This window comes from Clavelina lepadiformis, chromosome 5 (genome assembly GCF_947623445.1).
Source record: "Clavelina lepadiformis chromosome 5, kaClaLepa1.1, whole genome shotgun sequence".
Taxonomy (NCBI): Eukaryota; Metazoa; Chordata; class Ascidiacea; order Aplousobranchia; family Clavelinidae; genus Clavelina; species Clavelina lepadiformis.
The window spans coordinates 7,103,160-7,127,787 of record NC_135244.1 but is presented as its reverse complement, the minus strand read 5'-3'; the positions used below and the strand labels follow the sequence as shown (position 1 = coordinate 7,127,787).

Genomic DNA, 24,628 nt, shown 5'->3' with positions numbered 1-24,628 from the left:
TATAAGTGATAAGATAAAATGTTTTAAAATTTTCTGGCATGTAGTGACATGTGAAAAATCCTACCAATCTACACATAGGCACTTCAGTATATGAAAATGTTTTGCAGCTATGCAAATTTAATGACGTAACTACCTCTTGAGTTGTTTTGTGGTGTAACAAATATATATGTGACTGGTGAAAGGTAAAGTTAGACATTTATACACATTTGGATACAATACTTATATACAGTACGAATATACACACTCAAAATCATACATTTTCTTGTGCAAGCCATTATTTAAAATTTAATTAATTTACAGTGAAGTGGCGTATGTGCTATATTTGGTATTGTCCTGTAGAGAAAACACTTTAAATTATAATCTTTAATGGTATATTTCATGCAGCTTCTTCCATATTTTTACATTAATCAAAATGATAATTAATTTTCATTGATACATATCTTTGTTTTTTCATAGTGAATTTAAGGTATTAGATATGAATACAAGAATTGGATTGTAAGCACAATAGGACATTAATGTTTTGTTTGTGTTTGCCAATAATGAATTCATAAAATGGACCCAGACAATTTATATCCAGACAACTTACGCTGCATTCGAGAGTTGGAATTTCCTTCATTAAAAGGTGAGTCTATAATTATAATATTATAATGTAATATTATTATAATTACAATATGGTCATACCCCAGAACTCAAAGTTAATTTGTTCCTGGAGGTAGGTTTCTTTCGAATTGTATCCATTTAAAACTTTTAATTTTGATAACCAAATAGTAAACCAGTTTAAAATAGTTGCCATGAAAATGTTGCCATAAAATGATGTATATAATTTATAATCGCGAATTGATTTCCAGTAAAAATAAATCCTACGTATTAAAAATCTTGCAGATGCACCTTTTAGTTCTTGGTTTTGATTAAGTTTCAAAAAAATGAATTTCTAGGATGAAGTACTAAATACTGAATGATACTCGGTGCAAGTTGGGTTTGTATATAAGTTCCCAGATTTTGATCAAAACCAGGATACAATAAATATACTACATACTTGATAATTATTAATCAAGTTGTTTAGTTGGAAATTATTCCATAATTTGGTAAAGCGCAAGGTGCCTTTAAATATGCATTGTCAATGCATTTCCTATTGTTGCCAGTGTTTGTAAGTTTGGTATATGCACAGTTTCAATCATCTGATTCATTGGAAACATTGAAAAAAATGAGTCGTTACAGAGACCTTTAGTAGACTACTGGTACTTTCCTTGGCCAATGACAATAATATCTTTAACAATGTACCATACCGATAGTAAATTGATAACCTTTCATTTTAATATAGATCACGTTTTTCTTGATCACACTGGGTGTACACTGTACACAACAAGTCAGATTAATCAGTATGCCAAAGACTTGCAGAACAATGTCTATGCAAACCCCCACAGCAGTAACCAAAGCAGCAACTTAATGTCAGATGTTGTGCATCAGGTATTGCTTGTTTATATACCATAGTTTTAACATATATAACTGTGTGAGATTATAATTGTTGTTAACCCATGTTGGTATGTTGTTATTATAGCTGAACATTTCTTGTTTCTTTAGTGATCACCAGTTAATTGTTTCTTTATAAAAATTTGGTGGAAATTTAGAACAAATTTTTGTAAAAACGATTTTAAAAGTACTAAAGTTAGTTACTTGTGGATCTTTCTCCAATGGTTTAATGTTGGTGGTGAACAAGTTCATTTTTGAATTTCTTGATAAGCATTTAGATCCATGATTATGGTTCTTTACAGGTTCGTTGTGCAGTGCTAGCTCATTTTAATGTTACTCCTAATGAGTACCATGTTGTATTTACATCGGGTGCTACAGATGCTCTGAAGTTACTTGGAAAATCATTTTGCTGGACAAAAGGTATGTTATAAATGTTATAAACAGCTTGCCTGATATGAAAACAAATTTAGGATATGTCTGTTTTTTTTTTGTTTAACGCTGCATTTTGTTCCACCGGTACAGAAAATAAATCAGGTTTTTATCCCTTATTTAGCTCTCTTATGACCTTCTTATGGTTTGGTACTTGAGCCATACAGGTTTATCCTAAAATAAAACTGGGTCTTACATTCTTTTGGTTCTTAAAAACTACTCCAGACTGCTCTTTTTGGGTATGGTTTCAAATATGGTCATATCATTTTGTGTATAATGAATCTTTTTTTAAAATTTGTTTATATATAACGGTAATATTTCTGTCAGTTGAAATCAATTAAATTCTATAGCTAGTGTAAGACGTGAAAATAGGGGGGAATGCATTCAGTATTTCAGGTTGGTACTTGCTGCCCCTGGCTTATTAGTTTGGAGAAAGGGATAGTTTTACTGGAGAACCTTAATATGCTAGTTACAGCTTAATTTTGGAAAAATATGGTGAATTAAATTAAACTCGCACACCACATCTGTATTGAACAGGAAAATCAAAATTTGTGTATCTTGAAGACAACCATACATCTGTTGTTGGTATTCGGGAAGCAGCAGCTGAACATGGTGCTTCTTCTGTTTGTCTGTACAGCAAGTAAACACACAATTAGATTTAATTGGATCGTAATTTCACTTAATTATAGATGTTTATAATGAGCTATTTCTTGCCACATGATTTGTTTTAACCACATTTTGATAATAATGTTATTTTGTATGATTTCACTTGTTTATCTTATTTTCTTTCCTAGATACTCCAATGGGTTAACAAGTGAGTTATCATCATTGTTGTCAAGTTACAAACCTGCAATAGTTAAGGAATATCTGGAAGAGAATGAAGAAAATTTTGAAAATGAGTAATTATTTTAGTCATTGTTTAAGCTTGTTTTTGTTTTTAATGTTATGCCATCAAATTCCAGTTACCCGAGTTCAATTTTAACATTTATATTATTAGATTAATGTATATTATTTTGTCATCTCAGCACAGCACAAAATAACCAATACTTAATGAAAATACCGCCACTTAAAGTGTCATGCTTCAATATTCACTGGGAGCAAGTTTTATCTTAAACCACACGCTTCATTGCAGGATTCACAGCTTGTTTGCATACCCTGCACAAAGTAATTTTTCTGGTTACAAGTATCCACTTTCATGGATTGATGAGGTGAAGTCAAAAGGAGTTTGTCAATGTTTAGGTTGGTACCACTTTAATCGTTTTGTTTGCATAGACCTTTTATGGATCCATAAGTTTCGTAATGCAACTTACTTCTCATAAACTTTTCAGGCAATGAAACGCTGAAACCAAACTGGTCTGTATTGTTGGACGCAGCAAGCTTTGTAGCCACCTCCCAGTTAGATTTGAGTAAACACACTCCAGATTTTGTGTGCCTTTCATTCTACAAAATGTTTGGGTTCCCTACAGGTGAAGTCTATTTAATGACCAATATCAATCTATTTGAATGGTGGTGTGTTGCAACCAAATCAAGCAATGCTACATGAATTGACATTTAACTTTTTTGTTAATATTGTAACAATTAATATACAGCAGACTTCGCCTATATCGACACCTCATGGGGATGAAGAAAAAGTGTCAATATAGACAAATCAATGTAAATTGTTTCTAAATTTCGGTTTTAGTTCAATGTAAGGGCTAGGTAAGGGTTAAATGTGTACTCTAATCAGCACTGCCGCTTAATTTTATGTTTTCGCGTACACTATGGCAAAGAACAACACAAACAAGATCGTGAAGAATAGTGGTAGTTGTATTTACACGTAACACGCACGCAGACGGTACTGATGCGGAGCAATATGGCGTTACTACAGTAAGGTACAGTGCAGTAATTACTTCCTTGCAAAAAAGTGCAAGTATTTCACTTCCTTCCTACGTCCCGGAATTACGTCCCGAAGTGAAAAGAAGAGCTGCAACTGTCACTATAAACGAACAAAATGCTCTGGGGGATCAAAAAAGGTGTCGATATAAGCGAAGTCGATAAAGGCGAACTAAAATGTACTTAAATAATAAGAGTTTCGCTGTGACCAATGTAAAAGTGTCGATATATGCGAACTTTCGATATAGCCGAAGTCGATATAGGCGAATTCTACTCTATATGTAAGTATAAGATCTACATAAGATTATAATATCTTGTTATAAATATAATAGTGGTCATATTTAGTCAAATGTCATACTGATTTTACTGTATCTAAACATCAATGATTAGGTCTTGGCGCCCTTTTGGTGAGATGCATTTCAGAAGATCAGGTGAATGGTAAAAAATACTTTGGAGGGGGCGCTGCAGATGGATATTTAGCGAGACAAGATTATTACAAACCAAGGAGACAGTTACATGCAAGGTTCACATTGCATGTCATAGTTTTTATATGGGAAGAATATGACACTTTTTTTCACAGTAGGCAAAAAGCAATTCAAGAAACAATTCTCAACCACTCTTTTTCAAGTTCAAATATTAATTATACTGGATTTAGAGCTTTAGTTCAACAACTGTTTGTTTAGGCTAGAGGACGGAACGTTACCTTTCCTGAACATTCTTGCATTGAAACACAGTTTTGATGCCGTCTATAAAATTACTGGACAATCAATGATAAAAGTTCAGCTTCATACATTTACCCTTATTCAGATGTAAGCCCTGCTGTTACTACAATACAATTTATGAGCTAAAAAATCAAAGCAAAGAGTTGAATGATGTTTTTGATTTAAAGGAGATCTTAAACTTACAGGTTGTATAAACAAATGATGGCTCTCAAGCATATCAATGGATCAAGTGTGATAAAAGTTTACTGCCATTCCAAATTTATTGACAGTGCTACTCAAGGTGCAATAATTGCTTTCAACATAATGAGAGCAGATGGCAGGTATGTAACACTTAAACAGATTAATAAAAATGTGTTATAATATTTCCAGACGTTTCAAATGAGCCCATTCCTACTAGATAGTAAGCAGGAATTTTCTGTGTTTATAATAATTTATAGGGATCACGAAAATCCGGCTGGACTTTGTGTTTTTTTTTAAATTTAGCTAGTATCAGATTTGAAAAAAATCCATCCATTACTTTTGACTGTTGTCCATGATCATCACAAGTAGCTTGAATAGGTCAAATGCATGATGAAATGCCTTTGTCTTCTGGTATACAACCTTTCTTTCCTACTTGCACTTGAATATAAATGTCTTTTCCTGAGTGCATTTTTTTTGTATTTGTTCTAAATTGCCCAAGCTGGATTGGCAGGTAGTGGATATCATACCAAAACAACGAATTGTAACATGCTTACGGGTAGTGGCTTTAAAGCAGAAAATTGTTTACTGGGCAATACCTCGTTTGACCACATGTCTTGGGAACTGGTAGTTTAAAATAAATTCTTTCTAAAAACCTGCTGAACTTGCCGGATATATTGGACTTAGTTTTACAAAGTCCGGTACTAGCTAAACAGTACTTCTGCATAATCAGTCCATGTCTTATAATTAATTTTCGTTAATGTTGTTAGATATTGTTCAGGTAGTGCAATAGGCAGTGGTTTTCAACACTGCCTTTATTAATTCCAAATGATTTATTCAATGAAAAATGTTGACAGGACTTTTGCATTATGGGCTGTTTTTAAGTGTGAGCCACAATCTTGTAAGTTTTCTCCTCAAGTAAGCTTCAGTTTTTGATCATCATGCTAGTAACTGAATATTCAAAGAGAAGCTTGCTGAAAGTGGAATAACCAAAAGTTACCATTAACTGTGCATTTATTACGTCAGATTTCTACAATGATTTACAAAAAAAGTGCCTTGTTGTAGCCTATACACCAAACGTCAACGCTTGGCTATTTTCTTAGTTTTGTTGGTTTTCATCACGTTCTGCACTTGGCTGCATCCTTCAACATTCACATGCGGGGTGGATGCTTTTGTAATGTTGGAGCGTGTATGTCAATGCTTGGCTTAGATCCACAAGATCTCAAACAAACTTTTGAAGTAAGAACACAGGATTTCATTGAACGTAAATACATAGAAAATGCTTTGGTATATTTTTAGTTGAAAGCTTGTAATTGTAAATGAAGTGGCATATGATTATATAATATTTATTTTAGGCTGGTCATGCATGTGGAGATCACATTGATTTGGTCAAAGGCTATCCAGTCGGTGCCCTCCGAGTGTCACTTGGATACATGACAACAAAAGATGATATTGATCAATTTTTGCATTTTCTACATGAATGTTTCATGGAAGTTGACACAACCATTGTGAGTCTTGTTACCATTTCGTACAGGTAGCAACAGTATCATATGATACTAGTTGTTAATACTGCAATGTGTTCTAAAGCAGTAGGAATTTGATTTCAAAACTTAAACTTCATGATTAGGATATTTTAAAAAGTACTTTCCATGTCTGTACAGGTGGATGATGCAGACCAAGAAATATTTTATGATGCGCTCACAAATGTACACCCCAGACAACCACAAGTATTTTTGAAGGATATTTTTCTTTACCCTGTAAAATCATGCCGAGCGATGAGAGTAAGTAAAAACCGAAATGACTGTCTGAAAAAGATATCTGTGAAATATGATTAACTGTGGTTTGCACTGTATATTCAAGCTGTCTGGCCTATGAAAGCATATTAAGTCTAAGCCAATTATTACTGAATAAGTTATTTGGGCTCATTTTCTTAACTGACCACAAAGTTTCGTCCGATCTGTTACCATTTTAGCCCACTTATTTCAGTGTCCGATTATTGTTTAGCTGCCACCTCTTCATTCATATTTCATTACACAAGAGAAATCTCGCAATGCAATGCAATGTCCACTATATATTTAGATTAACCAGTGTTGATTGGGTGAAAATGACGAACCTATGCTTGTTTTAATGCGGGAACATGTTTCTATACTTCATTAGTACTAACTGCAACCTGTACAAGCATGTTTACACAGAATTATTATCCGTACCCCCCATGTAAATCATGAAATTTTGTGGTTAGACCGGGTTTGGGTTATGCTTAGCAATCTGCAATTTTGAGGCGTAAGTTTTGCCTAAGAAAACATGCGCAAACTATCAAATGTATAAAGAAAGTAAGGGATTTTTATGAAGAATGTATTAGAAATAAACATACCAGCGAATCTGAAAATAATAAAATCACTACCAAAAAGGATGTGAAAATAATTGGATGGCAGATATGTGTATTTGCATAAATACAGATACCTATTATCTATTAGTGCATGCATGAATAAACATGTATGGCTATTATGCTTATATTTCTACTTTACAAAACAGGTATCGAAATGGGACATATGTGAAACTGGCTTAAAATATGATCGCTCATGGATGGTCGTTAATGATCATGGAGTGTCGCTGACGTTGAAAAGAGAACACAGGCTGGCTTTGATCCAACCCCACATAGATCTAGAAAAGTCCACTTTGTCACTTCAGTGAGTACGGCTGCAAATTATTTGAAACCTCGCCAAAAAAATAAAGTCTACTAATAAACAAGTTATTGTTTTAGTGTGGATGGTTTTGGATCTGTTGTTGTACCACTACTGATTGATAGTGTACCAAACCAAACGTTAAGTGTTTGTCAAACGAAAGTTTGTGGAGATAGGTATGCAGCCTGTAAAATATTTTTGTGTTGAACGTAACGTAAAAATTATGACTTCAACCATTAGGCAACGACCATTGTGTTTTATTGTAAATTAGTAAAAGGTGTTGCAAATAAACATGCTGAATATTTTACTAACAGAGTCACGGTGTTTAACTGTGGTGACGAAGCAAAGTTGTGGCTGTCAGAGGTTTTGCAACGTCCTGTTTCGTTAGTGTTTAAACGTCCAGAGATTCAACGCTTCAGCAAGAAAAGATCAACGAGTACAAGCAGTTCCGAGGAACAACCACCCACTCTGGCCTTGACAAATGAAGCTCAATATCTAATGGTTTCACAGAGCACAGCAGAATACTTGCAGCAGATAATGGTTGAACTGCAAGTTTCACCAGATTGTCTTCTTGCTGGCGAGGGCCCAAGCCACAGTGGTGAAATGACTGTCGACACTATCATTAGCCGGTTCAGGAGCAACTTTGTCATTGGAGGTGCAGAGCCATTCACAGAAGAATCTTGGAGCGAGGCGACTATCAATCGTAATACCAACGAACCAAACAATGGCGGTAGAGTGAAGCTTCACTTTGCTGGCTTATGTAATCGTTGCAGCATGGTGTGCATTGATGCAAACACCGGAAAACCTACAGTTGAACCATTAAGAACGTTGGGTACTCTGCCACCACCTAAACGGTTATTGGAATTAACAAACCGTGACAACAAGTCCTTAAGACGGTCCCACTTTGGTGTTTATTTTCATACCAGGGTTGCCTTTGGATCGAAAATTACCATCAAGACTGGTTCTCCTGTTACTGTGAATTTTCATTAGTTTTGTTTTCTATCGTTCCCTGTAGCATTATGCTAAAAATGATTGTATGGTGAATTCTATTTTGTATTAACCATCATTTAACTAATTGTATTTGTACATAGAATCATAAATTGTATTTCTTGATGCTCGAGTTCAATTTTACACACAGAATTGATTCACAATGTTAAAAAATCCTTGTCAGAAGTTGCTGTAAATCATGTACACTCGGTATTTAACTTATGTTATAATAGTACTGGTTAGTATGTTATCAAGTATTGTTCGAGTTAACAATGCTACAATGTGAAGAATATCTAGACTTTTACGGCCCAGTTAGAGAAATACTGGTTGTAGCTATTTCTCAAAACATTAATTCACCTTTAATGTTCTTAATGTACAGTACTATCATCCGTGGTGATTTTAAGACGACTTTGCTAGGAATTACTTCTTAGTCATAACAACTTTAGCCAGTGTGCAATGTTCCATCATAATTCATCCATTTTATTTTTCGCCTTCAAGGCGGGGGACGAAAAATTGTACTGACGTAGATGATCGCAAACATATTAGCAGTTATGATAATAATTTCCACGGTATAAAATAGTTTTGGCCAATGCTAAGCCACTTGATTGTGTGTGCGAGTGGAATAAGTGTAATAATAATTGCTCTATATTGCTAAACTTATTGCAGTTTCTTAATTTATCCGTATTTATAGCAATCTATTTTTAACATAAATAATTTTTGTACAAATTACTTAAACAGTTCAAATAAATTATTTACGAATGTTTTTTGTCTAACATGTATAGCTTAAAAGGTGTGATAACCAGGAATTAGATTTGTAACGAGCCATCAGCAGTCTGGTCAAAATACTTGCACATAATGATTTTTGCGGATCATTAAGGTATACAAAGTTATACAGTAGAAATTTAATATGCATAAACAAATTTGGTCTACGCTAGACTGTGACGGAAGTTATTATTGACATTATTTCCTAAAAACTCCTAGCCATTTTAATAATTTAACCATTAGATGCTACTTGGGTCAGTGACTTCCACACGTAACGAATTCTGGGAACACATGCAGTCATACTCCATAGCATGCATATCGAGAGCTGGCCACGCAATGTTCTTGAGCAAGGTATTTACAATACTTTCTCCTGCTCAGTAGACCTGGTGGCCTGTTCTAAATTCGGGCAATAGGCCTACTACATAATAAATCAACAAAAAATATATGCGTGACAATCGGATCTCGAGCATTACTGGGATCGTGTAACGACTTTCCTCAATCCGAAGATAACTTCGTACGCACTTTGGTATGATGGAAATATAGCCTGATACAGTACTTGAAATACATTCAACAATTTACAGTTTGTTTTAACATTTTTTTTTTAATCAATATGCTTTTAACAAATCACCAACTGCAAAAAATAGTGTTTTTTTTACTATAGCACAATTGCAAACAACATTTTCAGCTCTATATTTCATGGTGCCACTATAGCATAAGCAGGGCTGGAAGACCTATGGGACCCACATAATATAGCGACATGACCTTTATTGCCATATCTAAGAACGTAGATGATTGGAAACCCCTGCAAGTTCAACAGCACAGCACATTATTGTAAGAAATACTGAGTAATAGTGCTTCGAATACACTAACCAACTCCTCTAATTTGCGCTTAAGGACTAGCTCACCTTCCTGTAACCAAATAAAGAAACAAACCAAATAAGAGCTCTAGTAATCTGCTAAGCTTATGACAATTTGCAACCATCTTGATCATGCATGGGTACACTTGCTACTGGTTCTGAATGACTACCTGATACACAACATGGGCTCAGAACAGCTCCACACTATGATGAATTATCATCCAGGGCAGGGAGGGATAACGTTTTTTAATGCAAAAGGCGAGTTGCACATTCAAACTATCATGCACAAACTGAATGAGTTTTTGGCAAAGTAATTGCTGTTTAAGGCTTGTTTAGTAGATTATGCAGTTAGCCTTTTGCAGTGCTATATTGGCATCTCAGGATAATTTGGAAGAGTGGCAAAATACCTGTCATTACAACCAAAAAAACTAGCAAATATGGCTCAATTTGAATGTTTAGCTGCAATATACAGGAAAATCAGCATTAAAATTGGTATCGAACTTACACATAATTTTTCAATAATGTAAGAATTTTTACACGTTTTGCATGATAACTTTGGAAGTTCAGTTTGCAGCCATATTTGCTTTGTTCAGTTTATAACGAACACTACAATAAATAAAAAAATCATGTTTTTACGTCCAGTGTTAAAATTTGATATGGTGGATGTGCAAAAGCAACTGTTTCTTTAAAATTGTGAATGATTAACATCAGCAAAGATAATCTGAAAAAGTAAAATAATGCTCTGGATACAAAAACCATTATGAACGAGCTGGATAAGTTTAGGGAACAATAACCGGTGCCAACAAGGCAAATTGCAATGAAACAAAGATGCCGATATAGAAAAACTTAGACAGGTTTCACCACAACCCAGGAAATTGTGCCAATATAGAAGGATTATCATTTGGCGAGTTCTGCTGTGTTTGCGTTTTATGTATTTGTTCTATTATATTGTGCCAAGTTTTTATCAGTCAGTCCGAATTCAAGTCTGTTGTGATCGTTTCTACAAAAGTAAACCAAAGTACTATATTATCAGCACTGCTGATTACAATATCAGATATGACCACTGGCCCAAAATAATTTAATTAGTCATTCATAGTACAATAAAGCAATAATGTCTTGCCATTTGCGCGCTCCAATCAAAATCAATTATACTCCCTGTCCTACCCATACCATAATAGATGTACCCTGCTCAAATATTACATTGCTGGTGAGCTTTAAAATGATTTATTATGTATTAAGATTTACTTTGCAAATCCCTCATGTCCCAGCAAAAATCTGTCACAGACCTCATACAACCCAACCCAAATTTGGACTTCAACATAAGATGGCTACGCTGACTGTCAGCTTCAAAGTCAGTACAGGCACATTGAAGTAAAGCCAATCTGGTTGACTTTTTACTGAGTATATATTTAGAAAATTACTTTATAGCCTGACTAAAACCTACACACTACACGTTTTAATCCTTTTCCCCAAAATTATTCTTTTTAACCCTAATCTTTCTAAACCACCAGGACGTGAACCCCTGCTTATGACAATATTATCTGTCCCAGGTTGCGGTCCACAAGCTCCTTGTATCCAAGCCCAATCCCTCAATTTAAACAAAGCAGCTGTCTAGTGAAGCCCTCCTTAGATTAAGTTTAAGTTCCTCTCCTTAGTTTAGCTCCATAGGTTCCATATCCATAAAAATCTATGGTAAAATGATATGTTTGGTTAGTTTAAGATAATCACATTTTATTTTGTGCGAGTTGAATCAGCAAAATACAGCACTGAAAAATGAATTGTCACACAACAGTTTAAACACATTTACCTTTAACTAAATCTTTTCCTTAAAGGGAAAAATAATGTGACTGTAGTAGACATGATGATATGTGAAATTATCATACAATGAGGCTATCGCTTATCATAAATGCTATACCATTATTCCAAAAATCTGTATCCTTTTCATGTCACAGTCCGACAGAAAAAAGGTCCAAAACCCAATCCTGATTAAAATCCTTGCACAAAGAATATCCTAGTCCAGAGTCCTTTGCTTTAAGCAAAGCTAATGTTAAAATGCAAAACAGTTAACATTTTCAAAATTTACAAATATCAATGAAAAGAGAAACCAGTGCTAACTGAACAGTAAACTTTACCTCAGTCATATCACATAGCCTACATACAATGACTTTTTACACAGCGGCAGCATCCGCAAGATAAATATCAGTTGTTTAGGGAGACCGAGAGCGTGAATATGAAGAACGCCTTTGATACTTGTCGTAAGAACGTGATCTGGAACGAGAGCTTGATCTACGTGGGGAATACGATGGAGACCTTCTCCGGCTGCGAGATCGCGATCTTCTTGGTGAGCCATCACGATCATCATCATATTTTACTCTAACGTACGCGGTCTCTCCCTATTTGCAAAATAGTAACATTAATTGTTTTAAAAAACATGCAAGTTTTGAGACTGAGTGTCAGAATCACGGGCGCCAACTTGGGGAGCATGTGGCAAGCCTGGACTTTGACATGACGTTGCATTTTTTGAAATCCTAAAATGCTCAGTGATTCTTTAAATCAAATTTATAACAATCTCTGACTGGTTTCATAACTTTTCAATGCAAACGCAAAGCTTTTTCTCTGGAAATCATTTTGTAGCCTATAACGTCTTTGAACATATTGACGGTATAAAGACCTGCTTAGTCATAAACTATTCATATTTTATTACTTAATAAAATCATGTGGAAATGTCTTTTAAGTATAACAAAATCATATATTTTTGGCAAAGTCTGCAATGTGAAAGGTTTTTTCTTCATTAATGGACACTTTTAACTAATAAAAAACCTGAATATTAAAAAAAATTTCTTTCTTGGGAAATTTCTAATTTTAATAGTACAGTGTGACATTGCATGTAGTGCATGAGGTGAACATCCAGCTCTTGAAACATTTTGCTGACTTCACACATGTTGCATTCATAGTATATTGCTGACAATTGGGATCCCAGCTATAGCTTTCCAGTGAATTAGTGGTTATTAGTGGAATAGTTGAAGCAATCCGCCAATAACCATTTCTCCACGGAAAGTAAAGGCTTAGTTTAAGCCTTAATCGCATCAAAAAAAATTGTGCCAGGCATTTGGGAATATTCACCTCTGTTTAGTGATAAAAACGTTTTTGAAATGCAGCAAAAGGTATTTCACAAATGGTTATTAGTTATTACATAGAAAAAGGTTATCAATTTTGTTGTAATATTCCCCCTTACATTCTATACACCAGATAACAGCTGGTATAGTATATAAGTAATTTGCCTAGAGATCCCAGTTATTGAATAAGCTCTTAACAGTACATTAACTTTTTCACCACATTAAAAGCTTCAATGAATTCAAGTGACTCATTGTCTCATTTCTTCCATAATGGGGCAATAACGAGAGTTTGATAAGAGCAAGAGCTCTACTCTAAATACATAAAATAAAAACTGTGAAAATGTTTCTGATATGACATCCCACTAGAAATCAGGTTAAGAAATGTAAGTACATATATATATATAAGTTATGCACTTCAAACCTGTCAATATAATATTTATTTAAGTGTTCCATATTTGTAGTATCATATTATACTTGCTTATAACATGTCAATAGAAGCTTACAGTAAGCAATTTCAAAAGACTGCATGGGACATAATTTCTACAGCGCAATATGAATTGTTATGTATGTGCATACCAAGCAAATGTGTCACACAAACATTTGCATGGCATAGTGTTTAACCATACAAATTTTAATGGAGGTGGAAACTACCGTAACTGTCTTTTTTATACACTCAATCCTAGTTACAAATAAAACGCAACCATGTCTGCTGTCTGGTCTATGCTACCTATATTCCCATTATATACTTGCAGTTGTTACGCCACCATAGATTATTTCTTTTTTAAAACCCATTTTGCAATTGCATATCAATTGCAAAATGGATGTAGCCAGAATAATAATAAAAATAGACATTCCAAAAATAACGTTAGCTGACCCGAAAACTGAAGTAAAAATATTTCAACCATAATCAAACAATTTCAAATATTTTAACACCCTGTTTTTTAATGGTAGAGCTTAACTAGATATACTCCTAGTTCTAATCATGCTTTAAATGAAAGGTCGGCAACCTGCTGCCCGAATCCCGCCCGCCAAGCAAGGTCATCCGGCCCGAGACATCTCGTTAGTTATTAAAGAATACGGCCCGCCGTCTCGTTTGCAGTTTTATTTTTTAACGTATGAATTTCAAACAATCTATGACAGCGGTTCTTAAACTTTTTTGAGCGCGACCCAAATCTGAGTTTCATGATCACCTCACGACCCAAACCTATGTCGCGACCCATTTTAATGTCCTATAGACCTATATTATATTATATTAACCTATGTCGCGACCCACCTATGTCACTATGTCGCGACCCATTTTCTGACCCTCCGCGACCCATGTTTGGGTCGCGACCCATACTTTAAGAACCCCTGATCTATGACGTAATATACCTTTGATAATGTTGTATATATGCGTACGAAAGAGGAATGCTATGAAATTACGTAATAAGTGTGTGAGTTTGCAGACATGCGCGTTAGTGAGAGTGGAAGCATTCCGTCACGTTTTAGGAAGTTTTGTAGCCTTGTGGTCGAACCTACTGAGCCGTTTTATGTACGATTATTATGAAGTCGTAAAACCCTATTAGAGAAAATAAGATTAACAATAGAAAGTAAAGATAGAAAAGGTAGAAAACGTGGTGTTTTGTAATCACTAATCAAGTTATTACAAACTACAAAGTGAGCGGTTGTTGTAAAGACAGCTTGAAATTTTTTTTTTAAATCAGCGGAAGCGCTAGAGGTGGAAGCGGTTGAAAATAGTACTGCTTCCGCATTCCTGATAGTGTAGCTAGTTGGCAGTTTCAGTTTTTAAGTATTGGTGAAGTGAAATGTCAGTAGTTAGGAAATGTGTTAAGTCCCACACACAGTGTCGTTAAAACAATAACTAGCCTAAATATAACTCTTTTGATATATCGTTATCTAATATAACGCTCTTAATGTAACATATAACGCTTTTTAATGAGATTGAGATTAGCTGGATGATGTTAAGGTAATAATTTAAGACGTTCGGTCAATACAAGAAAGGGTTTGGTCGCTGGAAATAAGTGTGGCCAAAATATTACAAACTTAGATTTGGTCCGTTGCATGCGAAAGGTTGCCGACCCCTACTTTAAATCATAGTGATCATAACCTCGTGTGATTTAAACTTTGTATCATCAAGATTTTTGACAGCCAAGTCCATGTCTTCTCTGCCAACAAATTCAACAATGCCACTCCCATCCTTATAGACGTCTGCATAACAAACATCTCCAGCTTGACGCATGTGGTCTTTTAAGTCTTGCCAACTTCCAGTAGGAGGAAGACCTAACAAACAGAATCATAAAATCACTATGCAACCTTAACTGTAATATACCAAACTTTTTAAATGCAGAAACATATGTAACTACTACTAAAGCCTTCTTATGCTTATGTATATTGAAAGCTAGAATACAAAACATATATATATAATTATATATCACATAACAGTTTGCTATTTTGTTGTGTGTATATGTATGTATATATATATACAGTGAGACCCCGTTAATCCGAACCCCAAACAACGGGAATCCCCGTTATCCGACACAAAGCTGCCAGGAATGAATTTCTTCCTATGCATTTTATCTCTTTTAATCCAGAAAACTCGCTGTCCGACTCCGACAGAAAAGTTTTGGAACAAATATGCTAAATAAATAGCAATAAAATCCGATAAACCGGTTTATTAAGAGTGAAGCGAAAATGATTCACGATTGTCCTAGATACAGTAGTTTGTTGACAAACACAATAGCCGATTATCTACGCATAATAATGTTGCAGTTTCTCTCTTTAAACTCCTACACGTACGAATACTTTGAATTGGAGTAAGGTGCATACAGCTTTTTGAACACGGTGCTACATTTGCAAGATTGATTGATTATTCGCTTTCCGATAATTCGGATACCCCGCTAAACCGACATTTTATGACAAAACAAAGTGGTCCGGATTAACAAGGTTTGACTGTATATATATGTTCTACATAATGACATCCAACTTTATGTAGTCGCTAATGATTGTGAGGTTTTCTTGAGTAGGTTAGCATCTGTTGAGGCTTCCCTCAATGAATTGAAGTCCAGGATAACTTAATGCTCAAGTTGAACTCTGACAAAACTGAGCTTATACTTTTTCATCCCAAGCACTCGACCTGACCAAGATTGCTATCATCGCAAAGTTCTTGTGTCTCCTTACATTAAGAACCATGGATTTTTTCTTGATTGCTCCTTATTTAAGTCCAAACAAGTTGACAGCATTGGCAAATCTTGCTAATACCGCTTCAGAAACATTGGAAAAGTTCGACTTTTTTTATAGAGAAAATCATGCGAGACGCTTGTTCATGCTTTGGTTACGTTGCGACTCCACTATTGCAACACTCTACCCCATGGCTTACTATTTCACATGTAGAACCGATTGCAACGCGTTCAAAATACTGCTGCATAGCTGACTTGCCACTTGAAGAAGACCAACCACGTATTAAACCCCCCCCCCCCCCCTTATGTCACTCCATTGGCTACCTCTTGAATTCAGGCCCCTATTCAAAATCTTGATTATTGGATTTAAAGCGCGAGCGTCCTGGGGCCCAACTATTTCCGTAAACGTTTCTCCCGTTATCAACCTACAAGATCTCTAGGATCCAAGTCTAAGAACTTCCTGCAAGTTTCACCTTGTCGAATCATGTTGAATGGCAATAAAATGTTTTTCTTAAGTGCTGCTAAGACATGATCTGTGATGTAAAAAGCTTGAATTCCTTCAAGAAGCTGCTGAAGACGCTTCCTACACTGTGCTTATCTACTCTAACTTTCCTGATTTCTTTATATTTTATTGTTGCTTGTTTTATTATATTGTGAAATCTCTGCTGTTCTTATATATTTTAATTTTATACTCTAATATTGACCTGTTAATTTTTTTACGCTTTCTATTATAACTTACAGTAGCTCTGCCCTGTTTTATACTTTATTTGTCGCTGTTCTTGCTCTGTTTTTGTTGTTTTATGTGTGATTGGTAAGCGCCTTAGGGCAATTCTTCTTATCAGATAAAGGTGCAATACAAATGCTATTAATAACAATTATTATTACAGTTAATCTGTCAAAAACATTACCTGAAACGACCACTCTATACTTTGTTCGACGTGATGGAGGACCACCTTGAGCACGGAATGTAGATACATATCTTGGTCTAGTATTGTATGAAGAATTTCCTCTTGGCCGTTCAACCCGTAGCCTATATCCATCAAAATTATATCCGCTCCTTCCCCTTACAGCATCATCTGCATCTCTTAATAAAGATGAGTAAAAATAGTAAGAAAATATTAATAAGTATTGGTTTGCGCAATTATATGAACAGGGTGGTCACCGACGTAACACGTTATTGCAATGTCCTTGAACAAAGCATGAACTATGATCCAGTAGTCCTTGTGAGCAGTTCTAAATTAAAGCAAATTCACAAACACAACTCAAAGTTTGTTAGATTGAGGAGAAATTGTTAAGCATTCCGAGACGGCAAATTTTGGTGTGGACTCAATTCATGATATATTTATCATAAAATGGCATTTTAACAAATCAACTTTGCCTTGTTTATCATAAACCAGAGTTAACAAGTAAAAGTTTGCCGTGAGTATTGACTTAAGTGGAAAGTATGGCCTTTTTCGGCAAGCAATCATGCATAGAAAGACACAAATTTTGGCTTGGGGACGTATATTGAAGCCTCAATTCTCCATTAATTTATTATAAACTGGCATTTAAGCAATAATCTTTTGCTTGTTTGTTTATTATAAAACAGTGTGAAAGATCAAATAAAAATCATCAAATGAAAAAGTTCAGCCTGTGCCATGATGAATGTCGTGCGTGAAGGTGCCACACTTTTCACCATGGCATGTTAATGAATCTTACGCGTGCATGAGACAAAACAAAAAACTTCCAATGGCACATTGCACACAAAGATACTTCATAACTAGGACTCAAATGATGAAAAATTACCAGCAAATTAAAGTGGTACAAAGACTTCCTCAGTCCAAGGATAAAGATTTCCATACTGTACTACTACTATGTACATACTATAAACAAACTAAACAATTCTATACAAAAAATGGAAGATGCGTGGTTTCAGTTTGGTAATTAGCACACTAGGATATGACATACCACTTAGGCATAACTCATACCATACCTGTGATCATCAAATTCAACAAAGGCAAATGGCGGTCCTCGGCGGTTCTTTAAATTTACATTAAGAATTTTGCCATATTTCCAAAAGAGGTCTTCCACATCTTTCTCACGCACATCGGGTGGCAGGTTACCCACATAAACGCGGCAATCAGATCTACTCATTTTTGCAACAAAAATTTTGTAACTAACCGAATAGAGCTATGATCTATAGGCTAAAAGGTTACAAAGTGAGCAAATAAAAAAATGTATCAATTATATCCTATGCAGGTGTAGCCAGGCATGGGCTATATAGTCAGATATTTCTTGTATTATTTCCACAAACTAGGAATATGTAGCAGTCACAGGTTAGCCACTAGATATGATTTCGCAGTTTTGTAAAAAAAGACTAATATTTCACCTTAAGTAGGTTAAGTAATCCATTGTTGAAGATATGCAGTTATTTAGAAAAATAAGCCTAGCCAAGCAAAACGTTGTTGACAAAACATAAGTTAGATTTAGAAGGTACATTTAGGATAGGTATAGGTTACTATGTTAAACATAAAAGTTCCAAGGTTAACAACAAATTGCGGAAAATAAGTTCGAATCTACAAGTTTTTCCAGGGAAATAGAGACAACTTTTCAAAAAACAAAGTGACTATTTCATTGGGGTCCATTTACTGAAGTTGCAAAATCACAATACCATCACCGACATATTTCTGCTGGTAGGTTTAAAGGAAATTCAGTGGCGCATAGTGGTTAGCAACTGGGCTAGTATGCTGAAGTTTTCGGGTTCAAATCTTGGCAATGTGTTAGAATATTTTTCTTTGTTCAAATTTAATTTAGTTTAGTCATGTGGGTGGGGGATTAGTTTTAGGTTAATTTACACTTTGGAGATATAAGCATGTTATTTTAAGTTGAAAATATACAGAGCTGGGCACGAACGGCCTCATATTTTTCAGTCTTTTGCTTACGCTTGTTTACTTAGCAAAAAAAAACTTTGAAACCTTTGTGCAACTTACAAAATATGTAGGTTTTGACCACTTTGGGACTAATCGCAATTTTCATGTGCTGATGGTGTGTAAAGCAAAGACAGTGGCCTAGACGCAAAGGGCTCTATACCTTAAGTATAGGCTAGATCAGGGGTATGCAACCCGTGGAACGCGCGGTATTTGTCAAAATGACTTATAATCTCAAATGAATCGCCTATGTAAATTATGGCGAACTTTTATTCCGAGAAATTGGCATCATTAACTGTTTTTTTACTTATTTCTAAAAGCCATATGGAAAACTCGCTTCGCATTGCTACATCGTCCATCTCACCGAATATTGCCAAACTTGTTAGAGAAAAACAGTACCAAACTTCACATTAAAATGTCGACGTGTAGTAAAAACTTTGTTGAATTTACTATAACTTGGTATGTTTATTGTTCTTATAATTGTAAAACAGGATAATACGTATTTCTAAAATTAGAATTTTGGTATGAGGGTTTTAATTAGAAATTAGCAGTAAACACTCAAGTGGCCTGCACAATCATTTATAAATCGCATGTGGCCTTTCGGCGTAAAAGGTTGGACACCCCTGGGCTAGATCGAAGGGTACATTGTCAATAGACGGTAAGTTTTCTTTTCAAGTGGTCACAAGAAACAATGAGTAACACACCAAGATATAACACATTAAGCCAGCTTTATAAGCATATGATGTTACGGTATAAGTTTTGAAAAATTAATTCATATCCATAGACATCACATTGGTGTCGAGGAGCACCCTTGATTTTAAAAGTGAAAGGTGTGGTGCCCTTTGTCAAACGGAAGTAATGCTTCAAGATAAAACGAAAAGGACAGAATGTCTTTCTATATACCCTTTTAATTAAGGCGAACAACGCAAACTAGTTACTTTATTTCACAGTTATAACATCTTTTTTGTTTGTATGCATGACCATGAAGTTATACAACAATTGTTTGCAGCTGCCATGAAATACAGACTGGCTTGTACTAAACCTGGAAATCTCCAAAGTTCTTTCTTTAACGTTACGAATATAATTTACAAACGAAAACAAGTTTTGCATTATAACAAGCTAATGCAATAGACCCTATCCGAGTTACCACCGCCATTTTTTTGGGTGGCAAGATTTTTTCAATCGTCTATACTTAACAATGGAAATTGTCTACCCTCTGATTCTTTTTTAAATTACAAATGCTTTGGGCATTGGATTGTAAAAATTTGATTCATATGAGTTGCATATGAATTCCTTTACACGATAAAAACATAATTTTGAAAGTATGCTGCCTTGTTCTCATTTTACAGTGCTTTGAATCCTACGCACTGTGCTTTTCTGACATGACGTCTAGATATATGGTCAGCGAAGAATGCAACGTAAAATGCATAAGAGTTTGCATGTAATCTGCGGCACGTTACACGGGTTAATTTTGTTTGCTATGTCATGCAAAGTTTAAAATAATCAACTAGAAGTAAATACAAACCTAATTATTACAACGGGCCGCAGATACTATGCAAACTCCTACACATTTTACATCACATGCTACATTGAGCACATAACGTGACTTCGTATCGAACTAGCCCAGTGCATAGGATTCAAACCAAGTGCTGTAAAATATGAACTAGGCAACATATCTTCAAATTTTTTTTATTGCGTAAAGCAGTTCATATATGCAACTCACTTGAGCTAAATCTTTACAATCAAATGCCTAGCAGAACGTTTGTAAGTTTAAAAGAATCCAAGTGGGTCAAGAATTTCAATTGTAAGTATAGGCGATCAAAAATATCTTACCACCCAAAAAAATGGTGGCAGTAACTCGGGTCTATTGCGTAAGCGATTAGGTAGGCCTAAGCCGTTTACTGTTACTGAAGTAGGTTAGCAGCCTAGCTTTTTCTAAATTTGGTAACTGGCAGCCAGCGAAATAGACGCTGCCTTCAAAAAAGGAGTGCAAATGCGAATTAAGCAACTTCTGCCAAATATGCACGGATATTGGTAATGGCCCAAAATGAGTTAATCGTCAATTGTACTAAGCTAGACCTGTCCTACAGTGTGATAGGCTAGGTTTAGCACAGCTTACTTGTAATAAAGTACCGGTATAGCCTATGATACAAAAGAAGTAGCCTTTAACCACTAATGTTTATACGCAAAAAAAACAAAACAAATTAAACACTATATAGAATAGAACCAGCAACGTTACCAGTGCTCCATTGCAACGCTTACCCACTTTCCTTTCCTGTCGTCACGCCATTTTCTGATGACAGCTTTGTAGGCTGAATTGCTTTTGTTGGTCTCGCAACGTTACGCTCCATTTAGTGTCACGTGATCACGTGACTTGCATGCGTGTTTTTACTTAAAATTAAAACCACTATTTCCTGCGACACAACTTCTCAAACCGGTGTCATGCCAAATTTGTTCCGGGCAGGGTGACGTAAAAATGTCGCGCGACTCAACCTTGTTTTCCCGTTGTATGCATTGTTTTCTTGTTCATAGGTTAAGTTACGTCACAATACCCGGAATAAATTTAGCATGACATCGGTTTGGCCACTTCTAAATGATGAGGCTCTCGGGAAATCTTCTGATGAACAGCCTACTATCATGAAAGCCAACTTGGACGACGGCTGACAGAGCTTTCTTGACTGTCGTCAGAACCTAGAGCGAGAGCGGAACTCATCTTTTCCTTATGAAGTTGCGTGTCTTTCACGGCAGCACTTTCGCAGGGATCGATCGGCCAGCACGTTTTAGAAAATGCAACTGTATTGAACCCGTAAATAAAGAAACAAATGAAAAACTGAATGACTTGATAAACGGTGAACAGGATGTAAAGCAAAGCAGTCAATGCGAAATTAACTAAAGAACCTAGAGAGTTCAGTAAAACAAAGAAATTAAAGGGAATTATCTAATTTCGTGGCGTTTACACGGGGCCAAAAGTCACAAACTATTTTCGGGCACTTACACCACTATCTTGATTGCTACTTGAATTTATAAATAGGTACCGAACAGCCATTTTTTTAATAACATCCGAGATCGTACTGTCTGCTATAGATAACCCTGTCAGCAGCAAATAGCTTCATCTTTAGCATAAACAACGAATGGTTTTCAGTATTTGATAAATGTAGAGAATTTTGGCATCATATGACGAACGCCTCCCGATCATGATTCGTTATTTTCGAGCATGGAATACCATGTTTTATCAAAAAGCATGGAAAGACCTCCATCGTTTGCTTTTACAATTCGTTTTCAAACAAGAAACAGCTCCTCATCAACAACTGCAATGCGTGATTTGCTTTGTCAGAAGTAGGGCATTGGAGTTTTCTTTAATATGCCCAGTTCAATAACCAGAGGTCAGAAACACAATCACCTTGCTGGATTTGAAGATAGCCTACCATGCTGCTCACTATTGTTATATCGCAAAGCTATCTGCAGCTTTCGTAGGCTACTTAAATAATGTACTTATAAGAAAAAAGAAATAAAATATAGGCTACATCAATACAGAAGATTAATTATAGTATTACTGTATTACCAGCGTGTAATGGACGGACGGATAACACAATAACGAGAATTAAATCTACTTTACTGTAACCTTGGGTGTGAGAGATTGAAGGCAAATATTGAACACAAAAAAAACTAATTTACGTTGCAAGTAGGCCTACTTTACTACGAAGTTTGCGAAGTTCTGTTTGTTAAGTGGCGAGTTGAACTATTTACACCAGTAGTTCCCGAAGTTGATTCCGAGTTGATTGAGTCACTGAAAAATTGCAAGAAGTCCGCTGTGCATATTTTTTAAAAAGTTAGAAACCAGTGGTTGAAACCATACTGAAAGGCGTAGGCTTAGCATGCTTTTTTAATTTTATTACAACTATACTATTAAAACACACATAGAAACATGCAAAGTGTGCAAACAAGACCATATTAATCTGGTTATTCCAAGTTATTTAAAAATAATCCAAAAGTGTAGCCTAAAAATGACTACATTGACTTTAATTTAACAATGCCACCATCCAGCCCCAGATTTATAATTAAGGTGGAGTACCCGGGGAGTAGCCTTGGTTGGGTTCTTTCATTAAGAAAAATTATAATTTCAGCTGATATTTGTTGAGTTTAGTTTTACAAACTCTAAAATAAACACATAAAATTTAACAAAAACAATTTGCTTGGGGCGCCGACAACCGTGCGGTCATCCAGATTTGCAACCCCTGAGGCGGTATGAACTGGTGCGGAAAGGAAAAACTGCAATGCGGATGAAAGACGGGTCTTCTTTAACCATTTGTTTTCAATACAGTTTAATCCAGTATCTGCTTTGTTATTTGAACAAAAATTTTCTATGAGCTAATTTTGTCGTTATTGCTATTCTTTAACAACATGGTTGGTGGTGCCGACGGAATTTCGGTGAAACAAAAAATCGCAAACCACATTTCTAGAACTTAAAAAGCACTGACTTAAACCCTACTTCGACTACTCCTACTGATTTCAAGACGTCTTTTTACTAACCCAGCTGCCTGGAAACTGCATCATGGTCACTTGGATTAATTATTGTATAAAAGTGCATTAATTATAATTATTCATGTGTGCAGTAGGTTTCTGATGATACATGATGATTATGTGCACTTTTTATTGAAAAGTTTTGTTTTTACAATTGATGAATAAAGTATAAAATTATAATATGAATAAATTATTTTAGACAAAGAGTAGACCACATAACCAATTACATAACCATTTATCTCAGGAAAGGGTGTTACTTTAACAAATTTTGGGTGAGTGTAGTTCGCTAACGAAGAAAGTTTTTTGAGCAGTTGTGTTACTTCGCAGTTTATCCGCTGCAAAATTGGATAATTAATAATAATTTTTTTATCCTGTCCAGTGGGTTAAAAGAAACTCAAGTTGTTCATACACAAATAAAGCAAGCTATAGCCTACTATTGGTACTCATGATTAGTATTTTAAGACGCGGTTTTTTGATAACTTAACTAACAGGAGTACTTTAGAACGGCATATTTTTAAACTACTGCAGCAACATATATAAAACTTCTATTTGTATACCATTTATTGTTCAATATGTTATCACCAAGCGTTGTTTTTCGTCCTCACCGCGCAGATGACAAAAAACTTGTGAAAGCTGTAACGCTTGGCTCGTCCCAATTAGGGTTAGTTCGAATATCAATAATTTTTACTATCCGGATAACGGATATATCCGTATATTTGGAATTTATCTAACCGGTTAACCGGATAATAACTGCTAAGTGAGACAATCGATTTCACGAGGTTTGCATGAAAAATGGATTGTAAAATCATTACACAGTTTTATTGTAGATCTACGTACACGCGCAGTACGAGCGAATATACGAGAAAAATCACGCAAATTTAATGTTCACTGCTTCTGCAATGCCCTCCTTATAAAGCACAATGCATCAATTGTGGAATCCTGTAGACGGGAC

General features: G+C 35.3%; 2 protein-coding genes across 4 annotated transcripts; one reads left to right on the top strand and one right to left on the bottom strand.

Moving 5' to 3' along the window:
- Positions 1-460: 460 nt before the first annotated feature.
- LOC143458758 (molybdenum cofactor sulfurase-like) lies at positions 461-9,101 on the top strand. Its single transcript, XM_076955613.1, has 16 exons — positions 461-622; positions 1,322-1,467; positions 1,773-1,890; positions 2,437-2,539; positions 2,694-2,798; positions 3,032-3,138; positions 3,228-3,365; positions 4,162-4,294; positions 4,455-4,580; positions 4,679-4,813; positions 5,774-5,909; positions 6,026-6,178; positions 6,332-6,451; positions 7,203-7,357; positions 7,432-7,527; positions 7,666-9,101. Exons 1-16 carry the CDS (start codon positions 553-555, stop codon positions 8,339-8,341), a joined length of 2,517 nt encoding a protein of 838 aa, XP_076811728.1. The 5' UTR covers positions 461-552; the 3' UTR covers positions 8,342-9,101.
- Positions 9,102-9,773: 672 nt separating this feature from the next.
- Positions 9,774-18,452, bottom strand: LOC143458759 (serine/arginine-rich splicing factor 1B-like). 3 transcript variants are annotated; one of them, XR_013117701.1, is made up of 6 exons: positions 18,222-18,452; positions 17,158-17,333; positions 15,181-15,353; positions 12,090-12,350; positions 11,873-11,998; positions 9,774-11,644 (listed from the first exon to the last, which is right to left on the bottom strand). XR_013117701.1 is itself a non-coding variant. In XM_076955615.1 (4 exons), the coding sequence occupies exons 1-4, from the start codon at positions 18,380-18,382 to the stop codon at positions 12,165-12,167; spliced, it is 696 nt and encodes a 231-aa protein (XP_076811730.1). In that variant the 5' UTR covers positions 18,383-18,452; the 3' UTR covers positions 11,663-12,164. The 3 variants fall into 3 exon arrangements, 1 of the variants encoding a protein (XP_076811730.1); XR_013117700.1 differs by having other exon boundaries at positions 11,873-12,350; XM_076955615.1 differs by lacking the exon at positions 9,774-11,644 and having other exon boundaries at positions 11,663-12,350.
- Positions 18,453-24,628: the final 6,176 nt, after the last annotated feature.